Source organism: Aedes aegypti, chromosome 3, assembly GCF_002204515.2.
Source record: "Aedes aegypti strain LVP_AGWG chromosome 3, AaegL5.0 Primary Assembly, whole genome shotgun sequence".
Taxonomy (NCBI): Eukaryota; Metazoa; Arthropoda; class Insecta; order Diptera; family Culicidae; genus Aedes; species Aedes aegypti.
The window spans coordinates 113450765-113471060 of record NC_035109.1 but is presented as its reverse complement, the minus strand read 5'-3'; the positions used below and the strand labels follow the sequence as shown (position 1 = coordinate 113471060).

At 37.6% G+C, this 20296-nt stretch overlaps 2 protein-coding genes across 3 annotated transcripts in view; one reads left to right on the top strand and one right to left on the bottom strand.

Annotated features, from left to right (window-relative positions):
• Positions 1 to 1938: 1938 nt before the first annotated feature.
• On the top strand, positions 1939 to 2995 carry LOC5575404 (glucose dehydrogenase [FAD, quinone]). The gene has a single exon (XM_021851527.1). The coding sequence runs from the start codon at positions 1969 to 1971 to the stop codon at positions 2875 to 2877; it is 909 nt and encodes a 302-aa protein (XP_021707219.1). The 5' UTR covers positions 1939 to 1968; the 3' UTR covers positions 2878 to 2995.
• Positions 2996 to 11057: 8062 nt separating this feature from the next.
• The window catches only part of LOC5575405, a 72261-nt gene continuing 63022 nt past the window's right edge, over positions 11058 to 20296 (bottom strand). For both annotated transcript variants that reach the window (XM_021848898.1, XM_021848899.1), the window contains 2 exons: positions 12268 to 12649; positions 11058 to 12208 (listed from right to left, as the gene is read on the bottom strand). In XM_021848898.1, the coding sequence (XP_021704590.1) occupies positions 11842 to 12208; positions 12268 to 12649 (749 nt within the window). In that variant the 3' untranslated portion in view covers positions 11058 to 11841. The remainder of the gene's footprint in view (positions 12209 to 12267; positions 12650 to 20296) is intronic.

Here is a 20296-nt window from a genome sequence, read left to right as displayed (position 1 = left end):
AGTTATCATTCGAGCAATGGGTGACCACGGATAGGTGTGACCTAGAAACTATTGTAAAACCTGTAGATGAGTTTGTGTAATTTTTTTGCTTGAAATTAGAAATTTAATTCCTCACGACTTTATTAAAACAGAGCAATCCCGCTTTTTAAAAAATACGAAAAATACATTACAAGATGGTGAATTTTTAGTCATTTGTGATTTTTCTGAAAACTATAGCTTTGTATTGCAAGATGAAGTGCAGTCCCATCACTGGAACGTACAACAAGCTACAATTCATCCATTCGTTATTTATTTCAATGGAAGTACGCAAATTGAACATTTTAGTTTTATTGTAATTTTCGAAGATTTAAGACACGACTCAGTATCTGTAAATTTGTTCATTGCCAAAATGATTAACTTTTTACGCGTTGATAAGGATAAAGAAATCAGAAAGATATATTTCATGTCTGATGGAGCAGCATCGCAGTACAAAAACCGTAAGAATTTTTCGAGCCTATGTCAATTTAAATCAAAGTACGGAATTGATGCAGAATGGCATTTCTTTGCTACGTCACATGGCAAAGGTCCTTGTGATGCTATTGGAGGAACCATAAAGCGCATGGCCACAAGAGCAAGTTTAGCCAAAGAACGTGAGCATCCAATTAAAACTGCAAAAGAACTATTTGATTGGGCGAATCGCAGAAAAGAAGAAGATTTAACAAAATTATCATTTTGTTTTACTACTACTGAAGAGTACGAATTAACGGCATCAGAGCTCAGCGAGCAATATAATAACGCGAAAACGATCCAAGGAACCCAAAAATTTCACTGTTTCATTCCATTGTCAGAAAATAAAATTAAAGCAAAACTATACTCGAACTGTACTGATAATGATGCAAAAGTGTTCGATATGGCAGCGTCCATTTATAACGTAACGCTAAAATTGAAAATTTTCGACCCCCTCCCCCCCGTCCGTAACGGTTTTTGTATGATAATTTTTTAAATTTTTGTATGAGCCGTAACGCTTGAGCCTACTCCCCCCCTCCCCCTAGAGCGTTACGTAATTTGTGGATGCCGCCTATGCCGCCTATTGTAAAAAAATTGAATAACAATAAATGAATAAATAAGTATTAATAAAATGTTTTCATGATCTCATAACGCATACCCAAATCCAAAACTTTTAAAGTTTATATATAACATTTAGAAACTCATCGATCAAACTCTAAAAAAAATATCCTGGTAAAAAAAAATTATTTTCGTGTAATCTGTTAATTCATTTTAATTTATACATATATACATATACATATAATATTTATACATATACATAATATTTATACATATAATATACATAATACTAATGAATACATGAAAACGACTTGTTTAATTCACGCAAGGCCCTTAACAATAAAATCAGCAACAAACTGCGGTTCCCGTAATAATTTACACCGAAAAAATAAATTTTTTTTTCTACTAAATGTGAAAATTGTGACATGTTTGAAACGTCATAACTTTTTTGTTTATTGGTTTACCATCACCAAATTTTTATGGTAGATAGCTAATATAATGGACCGTTTTCCCTCAAAAAATTACGTTGGTATTCCGATAGGGTTTTGAGATATTTGAGTTTTTGTGTCAAAAATTATGTTTTTTTATGCAAAAAAAAATTTTTTTTACTGTTTGTATTTTTTTTGGAATCTTTATTTAGTTGTCTAACTTTGTTTCTTTAGTTGTCTAACAATCGAACGAACCGTTTTTGCTGTGCAGCTTTTTGAATATTTTTGAACCATTTTCACATACACCCTTTTGAAAAGTTAGTCGTGACTCAACTTGAAGATTTGATATCGGAAAATGACGATTTAGATGGAACTGGAAAACTGTGCAAAGTTTCAGCTCAATAGAAAAAAATGAATTAAAAAATTTACCAAATTTTGGTACTGTTGCTTGGAATCACTCCTCTGTGCCGGTGCAATTGCCTCGCCTCAGTTGCTCATGTTATCTGGAATAGGGCCGAAACGACATCTTGAGACATTTGGAATACCTGTCATTCAATCCCTCGACGTCGGATACAATTTGCATGACCACTGCACCTATACAGAACTGAACTTTCTTCTCAATCAAACGGTCACAATGGTTACGAATCGAACAACAGCTGAACTATTTCAGGAGTACATTACTAATCACTCCGGACCATTTTCGATACCAGCTCGATTCGAGTCAATCGCTTTTGTCAAAACTCCTCACTCGGATCTACCCGCAGAATACCCGGACTTGGAAATCATGCTTGTATCGACCTATCTAAACGGAGACAACACAGACATTGGATTTCAACTCCTCGGGATGCCCCAAATCATGAACGGAAGTATTTTTATAAACTATCCCGGTCACGACAAATTCAGTCTGTTTCCCGTGATAATGCGACCGAAAGGCCGTGGCAGAATTTCTCTCAAGTCCTCCAATCCATTTGATCCCCCACTCATGGAACCCAACTATTTGAGCAATCAACACGATATCATCACCCTGATAGATGGTATGAAGATGGTAGTTAAAGTAGCTGAGTCCCAAAACTTTGCACAATATGGAGCCCATCTAGATCCAACTCCGGTGTCAGCCTGCGCTCATCTGCCGTTCAGAAGCGACCAATACTGGAGGTGTGCCATCCGGCAGTTCGGCAAAAACATCCACCACCAATCGGGAACATGCAAAATGGGACCGGCGAGCGATTCAACGGCCGTCGTCAATCCAGAGCTGCAGGTGCACGGTGTAAGGAATCTACGCGTGGTAGACACTTCCGTAATTCCTCTGCCAATCGCCGGACACACGAACGGGGTTGTGTTCATGATAGGCGAGAAGGCAGCCGATATGGTGAAGCGACACTGGGCACGTAGGGGCTATCAGTGAGCGAGAGTAATAAACTTTGCGGGTGGGCGTAAACAGTTTTTGTTTGTTTAGTGGAGTGTTTGACGGGCAAAGTACTGGAAGTTGTTAGTTTTTTAAATCAAATCTACATAAAATCACAACTTTTTCAATGGACCGATGCACGAGTTCACTATCTGACTTTTTCAATTGTGCTCTAGTAATAGTAGTTATGGATTACACTACAATTCCTCGAATGTCATTTCCCCTGAACGCTAGCTCCCCGAATGACCCGTTTTCTTGAAAAGTGGTACAGTTTGGAAAGGTACAATAATACTCTTCAGTGGCATGGAGGTGAACTAGAAAGAACGATAAGCAACCAGGAAAATGTGACATTTAGTAATTTTCGACTAAACACATATTGATCAAAATCTAGGAGGCTGAGACTTAAAAGATCCGCCAATAAAATAAAGAAAGCTATGAACAAATGTACGAGTTCACTCTTTGACGTTTGAGCGGTGCTGTGTCATTTACGTGACCATGAAAACAAGTGAATTTAGCATCGCTCAAACATATTTAGGTTAAGTTAGGTAAAGTAGATTGAAAACGTGTTTTATAAGCAGTTGCAAACAACTCACCTGTAAATAATCTGAAATGCTACGGCAAATGAAATGTAATATGTTGTTAACAAAATGTTAATAAAATCTAAAATTTGTTTTACCAAATTAGGATGATAGTGTTGTCTAACACAGAACACCTAGATATGAGAAATGAATGTAATGTTTGAAATGATGATACTAATAAAAAAATAAAAAAAAAGCACCGCTCAAACATTCAATAAGTGAACTCGTGTATTGGTCCATTTATCAAATGACCGGTAGGGAGCCGGATCCTATTCTTGGCACTTCAGATTCACTTCGGCAGTGGGGTTTTCCAAATGCTACTGAGCTCATATTTGGCCACAATATTCGTCGCATTGAAGTGCTTACTGCAAAGTTTCAGAAATTTCTGCCGAGAAAAACCCTCCATGTCAAAGTGAATCATGGAAGTACCCAAGTAGCTCTGCACCCTACGTTCATCACCTTGAAATGTATGAAGTTATGATAGTTATGAGTACTAAAAACTATTCGGGCAAGTTGGCTATTTGGGGAAACAGGATATCCGGGGGAGAAGTAGCACAACTCGATTGAGAGACATTTTAAGATAAATTTGGGACTAAAAAATGCGAGAAGCTGTTATGTTACGTAGCAAAACAATCGCACTAATAATTTGAAGGTAAATGTCCAGGTTATACAGATGGATTTTATATAAAATGTTTTGCCAAGCTTCTTCTTCTTCTTCTTCTTCTGGCGTTACGTCCCAACTGGGACAAAGCCTGCTTCTCAAATTAGTGTTCTTATGAGCACTTCCACAGTTATTAACTGAGAGCTTTCTTTGCCGATTGACCATTTTTGCATGTGTATATCGTGTGGCAGGTACGAAGATACTCTATGCCCTGGGAAGTCGAGAAAATTTCCAACCCGAAAAGATCCTTGACCAGCGGGATTCGAACCCACGATCCTCAGCATGGTCATGCTGAATAGCTGCGCGTTTACCGCTACGGCTATCTGGGCCCCTATTGCCAAGCTATTGGAAGTCTAGATATGGTCTTACCAACTACGCTAACAGAATTGGCAAGATGGTGATAAAGCATCAAGTGGCCAAAAACGAAAAGTGACTTGTACACCCCAACCTCTATTTACGACCGTTATCGGAGGGTCGTAAAAAGAATCGATCGTAAAAAAAATTAATTTAATTTTAATTATGTTTTGGAAAAATGCAACGTCTAGATGTGGAAATACTGATCCGAGAAATTTGGCAAAGTTGAAGCATGGGTTGAGAACTTCCCAAAATTGCCATTCAAGTTTTCATATTTTGGTAATAGATGGCAACACTGCTCGATTGTTATCAAAGGAGCCAATTATGTGAGGGTGTAATATGCAAATACAATAAATTATAAAGGTAACGATACCGAATGTTCAAAAAAGTTGAAGGAAGTGTTGCGTGCCATACAGTAGGCTGAAGCACAAATGTCCATATGGCTGGCAACACTGTTTAAAAAGACTAAAGAAAAAATCAAAACCATGAAACTTGAGCGGCATGGAAAAATAGAATGCTTAGCAACATAGCAATACTCTTTAACTGTAATCCAGTTTTTCATGAAGGGTTCAAAAACACTGCTCAAGTGAAATTGCGCCACCAAGCAGTACTAGAGTGCATGAAACTTTTGTTCTGCAGATATCTCAGGATCCTGACCACTTAGAAGGATGGCGTCTTCTGTGAAGTTGTTCAGTAGCTCAAGGACTATCATTATTCTAGCCAAGAGTTTCGGAATTTTGCCACCAGGCGGCGCTAATGAGTAAATAGTTTTTGTTTTCCGGATAGCTCAGGATCCTGACCACTTAGAAAGATGGCGTCTTCGGCGAAGTTGTGCAGTAGCTCAAGGACTATCCCACTATCCCTCAAGCGACCCCACGAAATTTTGGCGGAATAATCTGAAAAGTATTGAAAATCAATGAAACAGTCAGTCAAGTCATCGTGCAAAAGTTTGGGTTCACCTGAGCCGCACGCACATTATTTATGTCAATATCTCTGCCATTTTTCAACCGATTTTAATAGTTTAAAGCTTTTTCGAGCACAAATAATGGCGCGTACATGATTAGTTTGAGATTTCACAGATTTTTCGTGCTTTAAGTAAGTTCAGGTGAACTCAAACTTTTGCACGATGACTTGAATTACTGTTTTATTAATTTTGAATAGTTTTATAATTTTTCAGCAAAAATTTCGTGAGTGCTCTTCAAAGAATATAAGAATACGATTCTAATGACACCATATTTTAAAATTTTGGTCGATCCAATGCTAAGGAAATTAGCTATGTTTTTTCAGCGCGTTTTTTTTTTTTTTTTTTAAATGTCACAATTTTAAGTAAAAAATTAGTATACAAAATTCAAATAATGTTTTTGGAAAAATACATACAAAGTAAGAAAAACTCTTTGCCTTTTGAATGCGGCTTAGAGAGTTTCAATTGGACGTGTAATCACAGAGATATGGGCTGAACACTTTTGTATGTTTTTAAGGTCTGAACCCAAACTTATGCACGGGAGTGTATTTCGGAATATATTAGTGCATAAAAATTAAACATAGGGGAATTGTTGAAAATTGAAAAAAAATCAATTTGATAGTAATATCATTTGACTTACTTCCAAGAGATTTGCAGCAAACCGCAACTATAGGAACACAAATTTAAAATATACCGCAACTAAAGGAACAGTGTACCAATAGTGGAGGTATTATTTTTCACTGACATGCCGTGGATTACTGCGATGAAATCATGTTTCTGATTTTGTCAATGGTCGTTACTTCCCGTTACAACATTAACATGTACATTAATTGCGGTTCTTGAATTTAGGCGGTTATAAGGAGTTCAATCGTGCTTAGTACCTCCACGATTGGTACATCTACCCTATAGGTTTATTGATGCGAAAATATTTAAAAATTTAAGCATCATCGAAGAAAGAAATTACTGCTGAAATCAAAAACTATGGTCGATTTTGTTGTTCTTTGTTGGAATGTATGCCATTTATCTTAAGAAAACTTAGCTAGATTTGCCTAGAAAAGATCTGTTATAAATTAAGGCTTTTTTCTCGCCAAAAATTATGTCTAACGAGTATGAGAAATGCCTTGAAAAGATCTGTTATAAATTAAGCCTTTTTTCTCGCCAAAAATTGTGTCTAACGAGTATGAGAAGTTCCTACAGTAATTAAAGCTCCATCTGAGTGGTTCTCTGGGCAAAAGCACTATCCTGATCACGTAGTAGCAACTACCAAGTACGTTCCATCAGTTGATCTATCCTTGATCTCACGATCATTAATTTAGTTTGCACCTAAATTCAAATTTCCTTTTTTAATGCCATCGAATTGACTGAATTCAAAAAAAAAAAATAAATATATGATATTGAAATGCAGTACAAAATTCATTAAGTTGGAGGATGTATATATCTAATGTTATACAATATCTGAAGGCTTATGATATCAAACATTTTAAATTTAACATTATATTATTTTTAATATCATCTCTATATTTAATTACATAGTAGTTTAAAAAGATACTGAACTCATAAGAAATTGGCAAGCATATTCGGATATGAAGATTCAAAAATTTTCATATAAAGTTAGTTGTTACATGAACGTTCTTTGTTGATAACAAAAAAAAATGTTTTCATTGGCGATTCTCTTGCATTTAATTTATTGAAACATAAACTTCATGTAAAATAAACAAAAACAACTTTCAAAATAGTGAATTCCACCAGAAATTAACTGAGAAGATTTTTAGATTTCTGAACTTGGACAGATTTCATCATCCAGCAGTTAAGTGTTCGTTCCATTCATACTAGTGCTCTTAGGATTCCCTCAAACTCAACACACGTGCTACGAGTTTCTAAGCTTTGCCTATAGTGGAAAGCTTTCGATGCTTTCATATCGAAGCCTGATTGTGAACGCAGCAGAAACGGTTAAAGCATCTTGCGCTGCCATGAAGCTTGAATAATGTTCGAGCTTTCTTCGCTTAAATTTCCCGCTGTTGAAAAAGCAAACAGATGCACATATTTAAGGCGAAGTAGGCCGTTATTGAAATTTGTACACGTCGTTGATGATTGATGCTAATTCATCGCCATATTGGTATACATCTCAAATAAAGAACTGGTCTGTCATTAAGGCTAAGTAGCCCGTCATTCGTTTTGGCAACAATGATAACTTTTCAGCTTGCATTTCAAAGTGAAAAAACTCAATCTTGATAGTTTATATTGACTTGAAAAACTATCACTGTACGCGCTAACATGCATAAAGTATGCTGATACTTTTTCAGCTGGTCTAACCAACTGATTTTGTTTGATTCGGAATCGTGAGATAAATTAGCAACAATCATCAACGACGCGTACAAATTTCAATGACGGACTACTTCGTCTTAAATCGAGTTCTTCAATAATCTCGCAGTCTCTATTCAAAATTCTTTGTTTGTTTTACTTGTCAAGATACAATGCTTTTATAAATCATAAAAAAATTATTTTTCAGCCTCGAAAGCTTTAGAAACATTAATAATAAGTATTCTGAAGTTTGGATTCTATGGCTAATTAAACAAATAAATCTTCATACAAACTGCTAAACTTGCATTCAAGTTGACTAAAATCGTTGATCAATGCGTTTTCAACAGATAATCTCGCATAAATGTGACGTGACGTGATACGATATTTTTGAAAAATGAATATAGATTAAGCAACCCTAAATTAAACAGTAAAACTGTATAAACGCGACTAAAATAATAGATTTTTTCTCTTCCTTGCTCTTCACATGCTCACTAAAGCTGTAATAGTCGCAGGTTTGAAACAATAAGTGAGGCAACGTAGATTGTAACAAGAAAGATAGAAAACTATGTTTAAATAGTTTAAGTTGAAGTTGAGAGGTATCAAACGGGTTTACCCCAACAGTAGATCTGTATTTTACCCCCACAATGAATTCGCCTCAAACTCCATACAATGCATTAACTTTTCGAATACCTCAAACGTATGCTCGAGGAGATGAACTTCACACGAACCAATGAATAAAGGCATTGAAATCACTTCTTTGGAGTAGTCCGTGCAAGAGGTGGTCTTTCTTTAAAGTACCGTTCACTGAAATCAACGATCAACGAAATAGAACGTTTTGATTCCCACATATCAGGCTGTGAAATATTATGTGTACCACGTGACTTCGACAATTGATTATTATAAATATCATCCTATTTTTCTGTGACCTTTTCCAAATTACTATCGATTGACAATATTTGCTGATATTATATTTCGTATTGAAGATTGCTAAATACATTTGAGTCATCAAAATTTTTACATTCATTATCACTGCCCATATAATTTATGAAAACTGCTTTAAATCCATTGGCAACAAAGTTTGTAGCTCGGTCTCCTAATTGTAATGAACTTGTTAAATAATGTGTAAATTCATTCATTTATACAGTAACGATAATTTATCACATCCCAACGATAAGGTTGAGTTAGTTTAATGGTGATTTATTGTACATTGATGGTTTTAAATCGCATCGTTTTGGTAGAACAAATTGAAATATAAAATGTTCTTAATTTTATTATGAAAATGATTAATATCACCACGATTTACGGTACTTCACTTTCACAGAATCAGTGCCAAAAGGTTTGCAAATCAAATCCAATACGAATTCAACAATGGCTCTTACTTTGGGTGAACGAATCCGAAGTAATCATAAAACCGCAGTAACAGTTAGCTAGTTGGGAGGCAATGGAAGCCCATTTAAAGTATAAATAGAGAAGCAAAAATTTAGGAGACGCACGTGTAGTTACTGATCATTCACTCTCCTCCTGTCCTCTTTCTCCACCATTCATTCACATCTTTGAAATTTGCATCTGTGTGATCAAACCAGACATGCCAGACGTTTGCAAAGACTAAGAAAGCAACCAGGGGCCTTTCTTAGACGTGTGGTTAAAGTCCGCGGATACAAAGCAAGGCCAAGCTGAAGGTGTCTGAGTTCAATTCCCGATCGGTCCAGGATCTTTTGGTAATGGAAATTTCCTTGATTTCCCTGGGCATAGAGTATCATCGTGTGTACAAAATGGCGACTTTGGCTTAGAAGGCTCTCAGGTAATATCTGTGGAAGTGCTAATAAGAACTCTAAGTTGAGAAGCCGGCTCTGTCCCAGTGAGGAGTAATTCCACAAAGAAAAAGAAGGAGAATTGTTCGGGGAAATGGCCTTCGGGGAAATAACGTTCGGGGAAAAGTAGGGGTACAGGTCGTTAGGCTGAATGTCGTTGGGCCGAAGGCCATTAGGCTGAATGTCGTTAGGCCGAATGCCATTAGACCGAATGCCGTTAGGCCGAAGGAGTCGTTCGGCCGAAAGGGTCGTTAGGCCCGTTAGGCGTTCATCCCACCTGAATCAATTTAATCTGAGATAACTAGTAAGCAAGATCATTTGTCGGATTCTGATGAGTTTTACATCTTTTATTTTTTTGACACATTTCTTGCAAGATTCGTTGCGGATTCTTACGAAATCTTTTTGAACGAGCCTGATTTTCAGTTAGGTTGCAAAAACAATAGAACAATGAAGACGATATTTGAAAATAGAAATGAGAATGTTCGTAGCAAATCATTAGTTTTTATTTATTTTTTCGCCAGCCAAAAGATCATCGCTTTCCTCAGCCGAGTGGTTAGAGTCCGCGGCTATAAATCAAAGTCATGCTGAAGGTGTCTGAGTTCGATCCCCGGTCGGTCCAGGATCTTTTCGTAATGGAAATTTTATTGACTTTCCTGGGAATAGATTATTATCGTACCTGCCACACGATGTACAAATGCGATAATGTCAACTTTGGCAAAGGAAGCTCTCTGTGAATTACTGTGAAAGTGCTCAAAAGAACACTAAGCTCTAAGAAGCAGGCTCTATCCCAGTAAGAACGTAATGCCAAGAAGAAAAAGAAGGAACATCGTCTCCTTCCTCTGCCCCCTATGGCTACACCATTTAATAAAAACTGATACTAACTCAATCAAGATGAAAATACAGATGAGACTAACACTCAATCCAGGGAGAATGATACCATATAAAAATGCAAAATCCTTTTGCGTTTAGGTGCAAATGAATGACACATAAAAAAACAAAATGTTACATTTGTGAAAAATATGGCTATTTCCATTATAACTAAAAAACTATACGACAATTGTGTATATTCAATCAATTGCATTTGCAATTTACCATTAATGTAAATCCGTTTCATAAATTATGTAGTAGTCAAAAGTGAATAATGTACAAAATGATAAGAATAGTAAAACTTAGTAACAAATTCATAAATTTCGCAAACCGCAAGATTTACGATTGTAAAACCGTAAGACAATGCAATCAAATGTATTACGGCAAAAATATGAATCAGCTACCCATTCGCAGAAACTTTCCCTAAGCACTCTACGTCTACACAGCTCGAATCAAATCAACATGTTGTTGCACCCTTTTTCACCGAATCCGGTGCCAAACATCGAAGCACTTAGAAAAAGTCGGTAACCTAAGCTACAATGCTTGCCAGCCACTTTACGGCTGACTGCCACTCGATGGGATGGGAAACGACAGCAACGCAAGGTCAACGAACGATGAAATTAAAGAGGCAGTAACGTGATCATGTGTTTGTTTTAATAAGTTGAGATTTTTATTTCAGTACCTCTCACGTTTCTTAACGCTACTCAATAGTAAGTCTTAATGGCTAATATTTTACGTCTGATATATGAATTTTGCTCCAATTTAGTGTGAAAGTCACCTATCACTAATGAGTTAAGATTTTAGAAAAATAATATTTTCCATTTAAAGTTTCATAGAAACACCGAGAAGCATCTCGCACGGTAAGATTGATGTTTTTCCTATCCGCACACGACATAAATGCAGGTTGATGAAAGTGTCACGAATAATTGCTTGTTAAGTTTTCTTCAGTTTTTTTGTTGCAAATTGTTTTGTGATTTTAAGCGTTTTCTAATGCAACCTTCGGTTGTCGTACTACATCTATACTGTTGTTAGACAGTTATAAATATGATTGTGATTGTTGTTCTCAGAACAATAGCTCCAAAGCTGCAAAAGCTTGTGGTAATAAATAAGGACCATTCGCACGCTTTTGACGCTGCTAGCAGTCGACCACGATTTAAAAAAAGACACGAAAAATCTTACCAATACTAATAGTTTGTGAACAACCAAATGATATCTCATATTAGCAGTTTTGATGCGCTTCGTATTGTTCCATACTGAAACAAGGTGAAAACGATACCTAGTCATTGGAATCTACTCAGACTCTCTAATTGGTGCACGTTTTGTGCAAAACTATGCGAACAAACAAAAGCAAACTATTCAAGCATGATGATTGAGATCGCTGACTTCTTGGGGCACCTTCATTTCGGCATACGTACATATGTCGATGCCACCTCACTTCTGGACCACTACCCCCGGAGTAACTGCCCGGATAGCACCACCCGCGTGGATATGATTCCGCAAGGATTCATTCTCCGGATTCGCCATCACAGACTCGATGAAGGCATTGGTCTCGCGCTGAAGCTGCGCCAACCGCATCTGAAGCTCTTGATTGCGCCGGATGAGCTTGACGGTTTTCAGTGCGATATCGAACAGCCCCTTGGTGTTGTTGGGGTGGCGCGGAACGTTCTGATGGTTATGGTGAAGCTGATGATGCAAATGGTATGGCCGTGGAGAGGAAAATACTGAGTACATGGAAGATACACTGCCGTCTTCGCGGAAACCGTCGTCGTCGAAATCGGAAATGCCAAGCGATGTACACCTAAAAAGAGTTAGCCATAGTTATCTTTGGATCTATGTTTCATCAGTGATCTAACTTACCGACAACTGTCCAGCGATGAAAAGTCGCAATTTCTTTCGTCCATTGAACTGGAACACCCACTGGACGACACACTCATCGATCGGTGACTTCGTGGTCCGTGATGAATACGGGGCTGCGCTAGCTGCAACTGCTGTTGTGCTAGTGCTTGCTGGTCGCTGCTGGATCGACTGCAGTCGTCCAGTTCCGCCATGTCATTTACATCCTCTACGGAGACCGAATCTGCGACCATGGAACAACAGTCCACCGAAGACGCTATGGAAGAGCATGTGGTTTCGTCTATCGATTCTACTCGACTGGGCTGAGCTGGTGTTTGTCGGTCATACGGAGTTCTGCTGCGCACCACCGACGATCTGTGAGACGATTGCTTCTGTGCTTTACCAACTGTAAGTGAAGGAGAGAATTTGAAATATTAATTAGAGAACTGGCTACGATTATGACTCAGATTTTTGAAGATCTTGTTTCGTATGATGTTACACTCAAGTGAGACAGAACCTATTTCACAGCGTAGTATTCTTTGAATATTCCTGAAGTTAGTAACTGAGATTTATCTTAAGACTTTGCCCTTGAAAGCTGATAATATTTCAAAAACCGATAGACCGGGAATCAAACTCGCCACCCTCAGCATGATCTTATTTGTTTCACCTTATCGACTATAAGCCCCAGCAAGCTAATTAAAAATATGTTATAGCTTATAGCATTGTATTCGTATTGGTATTCTATTGCTATGCTAATATATGTATGCTAACCTTCATGGTACCTTTTGGATGACGCCGTTAATATTACAACATCCTACACTATGGAAGCTTTTGAAGAAGCATGTCCTCGGCGGTCTGTGAAGACTACAAAAGGGATCTCATGGTGGAGTTTCCGATCTGACCAGACTCAGGAAACAATTTAGAAGGAGTTGAAACAGACGCCGTTCAGCTGGATCAGAGCCGTTCAAGTCATCTCGCAAGGCTTACAAGAAGGCTCTTCAATCTGCTGAACGATCCGGCTGGAAAAACCTTTGTACAACTGTTTCCAGTTTGAGTGAAGTTAAACTGACCAGAATCCTTGCAAAATCCAAGGATTTTCAAGTGAACGAAATTTGCTAACCTAATGGTGACCTTACCTCTTCTGATGAAGAAGTTTAAGAACGGATAAACCAAATATCTTTTCATGTAGTTATGAGTCTCTGGCTTCGACTTGCAGTATCGCAATTACTTAATCGATTGAATGGGCACTCAATAATTTCACTCCTTTCAAATCTCCAGGAGCAGATGGGATTTATCCTGTTCTACTGCAGCAGGGATTTTAGTTTATTAAACATCTTTCCAAAAAACTACTTGTAAGCGGTTTTGCTACCGGGTATATTCCCAGATTCTGGCGTGATATTACTGAAGTCCGTAATCCCGTAAGAAGGGTGTGCATAGTAAGAAGAAGCGAAAAATTTTAGACCTTTAGACAGACTGACCTCTTTTCTTCTGAAATTCCTGGAACGCATTATCGATCATCACATCCGTCATGTTTATGCCTCATGTGAATCAACATGCTTACCAATCTGGAAAGTCCACTGTGACTCTTTTACACAAAGTTGTATACGATATCGAGAAAGCATTCGCTCAGAAGCAGATAATCAAATTGTCATCAAAACAGACAAAAAACAAACAACAAATCAAGTTCACTCACAACCCTTTTGTCCCAACTGTTGCGGATAAGGATACAATCCAAAGCAAAATTGTCATGACAATCACAGAGCGCAACATTGTTGCAACATTTTCAACTCGAAATTAATCAATTATTTTAAACACAAAACCAAATTAGTTTTATGGATGCTGTTCAATAATGTGTCAATGATTACACAGCGCAACAAAAATGAAATTTTTGTGTGTCTCAAGGATCAAATTATGTGTCTCTAGCAGATTTGAGGTTGCTGAATCTGATGCCGTTCTCAGAAATTTCCCAGCACGTCACAATTTTTAGCTACAGGTCGCCAAAGTTGTATAAAACATTGGTTTTATTGATGTTTACCTAAAATTTGAAGTATATTTTATCAAACTTTTTTGTGATCTTATCCACCAAGCATGCAAAAGAGGACTTCAACTTTCGTTTTAGATATATTTTGGTTGAAATTTGACGATTAAATTTAGATTGAACCGATTTTTTCAACATGCTTGCAGTTTCCATACAAAAATCTTCGTTTCTCTTATATGGCAAAATACAATACTTTTCTAAACCATAAAAAAATAGCTTTTCCGCATCAAAAGCATTATACACATTGATGATAAGTATTGTTGTACACATAAAGTTTGAATTCTGTGGCAAATTAAGCAAATAAATTACCTTACAAGCTGGCAAACTTGCATGCAAGTTGGCTGAAATAGTCATTTTTTGCATTTTCAACAACCAATATCTCAAAAACTAGACGTGCTATGATATTTCTGTGAACGGCAATGGCAACCCTTAGTTAAGTTAACAGAGGTATTTTGATGCTGGGGACAAAAACGTGTTCCGCAGTGTTACCAACACGGAGAAAGTTCTCGAAAATTGCAATGCGAAGCCCAGAAAATCACTGCGCACGTGGTGATCGATCATTGTCATATTCTGTTCAACTGATGTTGCGGAATAAAATTGTTGCAACAAGCATAGGAGATGACAATGTCTTTGTTGCTGCATGTTGGGTGACAATTGACTCACTGCTCAGAAGCAATCCTGCTTAGGTGTTTTCTTGGATATTGGGGGTGCCTTTGATAACGTGTCATTCGATGCCACACCTGTTTGCTCCATTAATAACATGACAAATAAAATAAATTCCAGAAAATAAAATAAAACAATCAATTTTTTCAAAAGTACTGTCGAGACTCAATTTTTTATGATTTTTTATTTATTTTCATGATCAAAATTAAAAAGTAAAAAAAAAACAAAACCAAAATTCAAACATTTACTAATTAAAAGTAATTATTGCCTAAAACGTTCATAGATCGATTTTAGATAGCGAAAAATGATACTTTACGACATTTTTGGTTTAAGATTTTATTGCCCATAAAAACATAACTGTTCCATATGAACTTTCAAGTCGTCCCTTTCATTCGTCAAAACTTTTTCTTTCCATATACACACATTAGACATTAGAGTGATGCAAATTTTGAAATTTTAGCTCCCCTATGTTTAAACGATTATAATTATGGTAAATAGCATCCTCCCAAAGTTTGAAGTGATTCGGAAGAAATTTAACTGTGCACACGCCATTTGAAGTTTATATGGAGATTACTATGGAAAACGCTAATCTTTTGTGTTCAGCCCTCAATTTCTTCGTCATAATATTTTATGGAAAAGTGAACAAATTCTTCTAATGTGAAATCCTCCAAGTTACAACTTTGTCGAAGATCACTATTTGATTGGACGTCAGGATAAATTGTTATTCATCATCATAAAGTTGGTTTGCATGTAGCATGCTTCACCAACTGTTCGGCAGGCAACAGTGGTGCTCCTGGCGGGAAGAATAGATCAAATTAATCCAGGCTACTATTTTCTACAGCAAAAAAAAACAGTGTTGTTCTGAAAGTAATTGAATGATCATCTCAGCATGATATAGGGTAGGTGTACCAGCTATGTGGTGGTGGCTAGTGGTTTCCTATTTCGCCATACGGGATTACTTGAATTTGTTTCACATTTTGAGAGATTTTGTGTGTTGTGGTAGTAAGATTTAAGATGTATCTTGATGTTTAAACATTCAAAAAGATTTAAAATAAATGCTTTATTTTATCAAATGCTTCTAAGAAACAATATATAATATCTATTTTACTGCAACAATGCATGTAACTATAGCATCACTGTATAATGCCTTTCTGGCGAAGCTTATCGATCTTATCATCCGGATAGTCGAGCAGCTCACGCAAAACTCGATCCGTGTGTTCCCCCAATAAAAGCGGAGCAGTCCGTGCACATTTGTTAGCTTCGCTGTAGACGACCGGTGGACCAACGACTTTGACCTCACCCGCTGTCGGATGGTCGAGACTCTTCACCAGCCCAATGGCCTCGATATGAGGATCACGAAAGACTTCGGCCATGCTGTTTATCGGTCTGTGAAGGTTATTGAAATTTCCCGTATGGCCAAACAGGGAACCTTTATGGCCATAACTGGTACACTTTCCCTTGACCAGGGTTTCTCAACCGGTGGTCCGCGGACCCCTAGGGGGCCGTGAAGACATCACAGGGGGTTCGTGAAACCGTTTTTTAATAACCGTTTTTGAGTATGGCTAAATAAATGAGAGGAATTTCTTTCCCCGCTTGTTTTGCAATAGTTCATAGTCAGTGGAGTTTTATTTTAAATATTAGAAAAACTACTTTTTAATTTACACAATTATCGGTAAAATAATTATAATGTTATTCTGTCTATATGAAGCTTCAAACCCAACGTTTGGTGCAAGCCGGAAAATAAAATTAATATCTTTGCTAGTAATATCTACGTAAAGTCTCGGTGGTCGGCTATCTCAGTCGTTATCTGCGAACTTTTTAATTTATTTTGACCGGCGTTTCGGCCATTTGTTGTGGCCTATTTCGAGGAAAAAAATGGTCAATCGTTTTGTCCTTACCTGACCATCATTGAACAAATCAGTAAAGAAAAAAACACAAATGATTCAACCGGGAATCGAACTCCCGACCTACAGATCAGGAAGCTTGCTGTCACTGGAACAAAAGGACATCGTGCCTGCCAGAGCGGATGTCAAACGATTTCACAGAAGTACGGTGAAAATATTGCTGTCACCGGACTGTTCGTCAGTATTTCATAGGTTACAGTAAATTTGTTTGTTCTCGCGATTTTTTCGGTGAAATTGTAGATTTAACGAATTTTGTCGGTTAAATAGAAGATTTCACAGGAAAATCTGTCATTTTGCTGTTTACAGTTACAGTTCTGGTTTCTAAAAATCTCAAGGAAAACTTAGTTAGAATATTTAAAGAAGCTTACAAAGGTTGAATCCTAACATATTTTTGATAAATTTATTTACGAGAATCTCGCAAATTCAGTTGCAACTTTTGGTATACCCGAAGAAATTGTTAAGATCTAGTAAAAAAAAATACGACGTTTCTCAGATAAATCGTCATTTCTGGACATATATTTGAAAAATTACTGGGAGTAGTTTATGTTGAAATCAAACTGATTTATTGTAGGATCCTGTAAGATGCTTCAGAAGGTTTTTTATCGGGTTCTTGGAAAGATGTTTGATAGATTTGTCAGCTTTTAATGGACTCCGAATAATATTGGAAGATTTATTTCACTATTTGTGGTGGATTTCATAGAAAATTATCGGGTATGTCTTGCAACAACTCAAAAGGTTTGCTTTTTCCATAGTAATTTCCATATAAACTTCAAATAGCGTGTGCACAACCAAATTTATTCCGAATCACTTCAAATTTTGGGAGGATCATTTTCATCATAGTTGACATCGATTAAGCAAAGGGGAGCAAAAACTTCAAAATTTGCATCAGTCTATTAGACATACAACAATATTCTTAATAACTCATTAACGATATACTTTAACCACCAGTTCCTATGAAATTATTAAAGGAGGGCCCATTAGAAGTCCCGTGCTGATGAAGAGAACTGTATCGTGACAATTAAGTCCTGTTAATACGATGCAACAGTGCACTCCAGTGTTGAAATGTAGCATTAGCTGACGTTGCTATTGACGGAAACAAGACGAACGCTGAAAAATGCTGACCTTGCAGGCACACCCATCCTCAACCAGCCTTCAAAAATATATCATTCATCGAAAATCAAACACACTCTGCTTGGGGATTGTACATTACGATTTTATCATATCATACATTTTAGATGCATCCCAGCATTTTAAACGTAATGTGATGTCGGTCACATTTTACAATAATAATATTAAAATTGAGGCCACATAATAGTTAAAAATGAGGAGAACTCATGGTTAAATACATATAGGCTTTATCGTCAAGTGAGCGTTGTACATCTAAACGGCACTGTTGTATATTGAACAACCGAATACCCCCACCGGAGCGGGGTAAAACATCCAGTCAATACAAAACAACACATTAGGCTCGTTTCGGGTGTACGCACGAGCCGTGTGCGTCCACTTCCAAGAAACGAGCGACACCGACGTCTTTCCCCCGAATATTATCGGCTGATGACGAACCGGCTTATTTTTGTTTGCTCTGGTTGCGGCCTCGGCAGCACGTGGCTAGCAGGAATTCCCTCACCTTGCCGCAAATCATCAATATCAGATGATGGACTTTTTCTTCGCTGTGGGACTTTTAGGAGAGATATAGCTTCGAAAGCGAGTGTAGGGATACTTTATTTACTCTGAAACTTGACGCGTATGTTAAGCAAAGGGGTATTTATAGCACTAAAAGTGCTTATTAGCGTAGTGATCTCAAGTCACACCAAATGTACATTGTACACATATATTTTTGAAATCTTTAATATATGATTCTATAAGTGTTTAAAATTTCATTATCATACTCGCCTCTATTTGCGGACATCCATCAAATTTATCGTTCCTAACGCTAACGCCATCAAATTTATCGTTCCTGATTGATCACCTTCATTAGAGTGCTATTATCGAGCCGCGATCACACTCTGAAATCCCGCAGCAAATACAGCAACGGGAAACGGTTCAGTTTCCAGGAAGCTCACTATGCAACCAAGCCTGCCTATCAACTGCACTCTTCAAAGCGTGATTCACCGCGTAATGCCTTGCTTAGAGGAAACAGTTCGCAACGGACGTTGCTGGCCGTTGCCTTCAGTAGACGGACTCACGTGCACGAGCATGAAGTGGTGTCTCCGTTACAGCTGAGTATTGACTGTTGCAAGCTCTCGCTCTCAACGGCTCAGCAACAGCGACAACACGTACCCGCAACGTCATTCTATTCGCACTTGCAAAACTAACATGCTGACCTGTGCACATAGTGACTAAACAGAGGAAAAATTGGACAAACCTTATTTTCTTCCATCTTCTTTTTTTAAAGACACCGACACGTTAATGCTTCCAGTGGACGATTTGCCCTTTGAAGGAAGCACCACACTAGACAACGGACTAGCATGCAACGCCCAGTGGCACAGTCGAAATACTTTCCTCACGAAAAGCTTTCCGGACTGAAGCGGAAATCGAACCCACACTCCTTGACAAGATGCGGCTAAATGATTGGTAACACTAACCGCACGGTCACGAAGTCCACACTTCTCGGCATGTGCAAAAGCAATGCTCAAAATCTAACAAATCTGGACAAATATTTCAAAAGGGCACATCGACATTAGTAAAGATTGGCTTTGCAGGCCCCTGTTGAGTCCAATTCAACTCGATCACGCTCACCAATACCACTATCAGGAAGAGCTAACACCAATCTTTCTGATAGTGGTGTTAGTTTGCGTGGGCGGGCTTAAAAGGTCTCAACAGCAACGTTTCTAAAACAAAGGCTCAAGACCTCTTGAACCCTTTTCAAATGTTTATCCAGAAATGTCTTGTAACGAATGACTTGTGCTTTGAACGATTTTTGGCGGAGTATGTGAAATTGGCGTATGGAGGGAAAGAAAGAACCACAAGCTTGCGCAACACTACGGTGAGCCAAATATTCAGAAAGTCGACAAAGCTGGAACGGTACGATGGGCGGGACACGTTGTGAGAATGCCAGACAACAACCCACAAAAATATCGTTCACCTTGAATCCAGCCAGTAAAAGAAGAAGAGGGGCGCGACAAGCTAGGTAGTTTGACCCCGATCGACGGTAGTCCAGATTCCCTCATGAACTTGCGGCAACTTACAACTACGTAACGTGTAACATATTTGATTCGTTTCAATAACGCTCTTCAAAAAGCTTTTATAAAATTAGTAAATGATTTTTGTATTCAAAATTCACTAAATATCCTTAAATAAAACTTATCATATATGAAACATCCAAGAAAAAACTCAATAAAAAAATCATCCTGAGTAAACGATTGTGAGTTCGATAAAAATTGCAACTTTTTTTCATAAAAAACTACGAATGAATGTTTACAGGAAATTGCATAATAATCCACTTTGA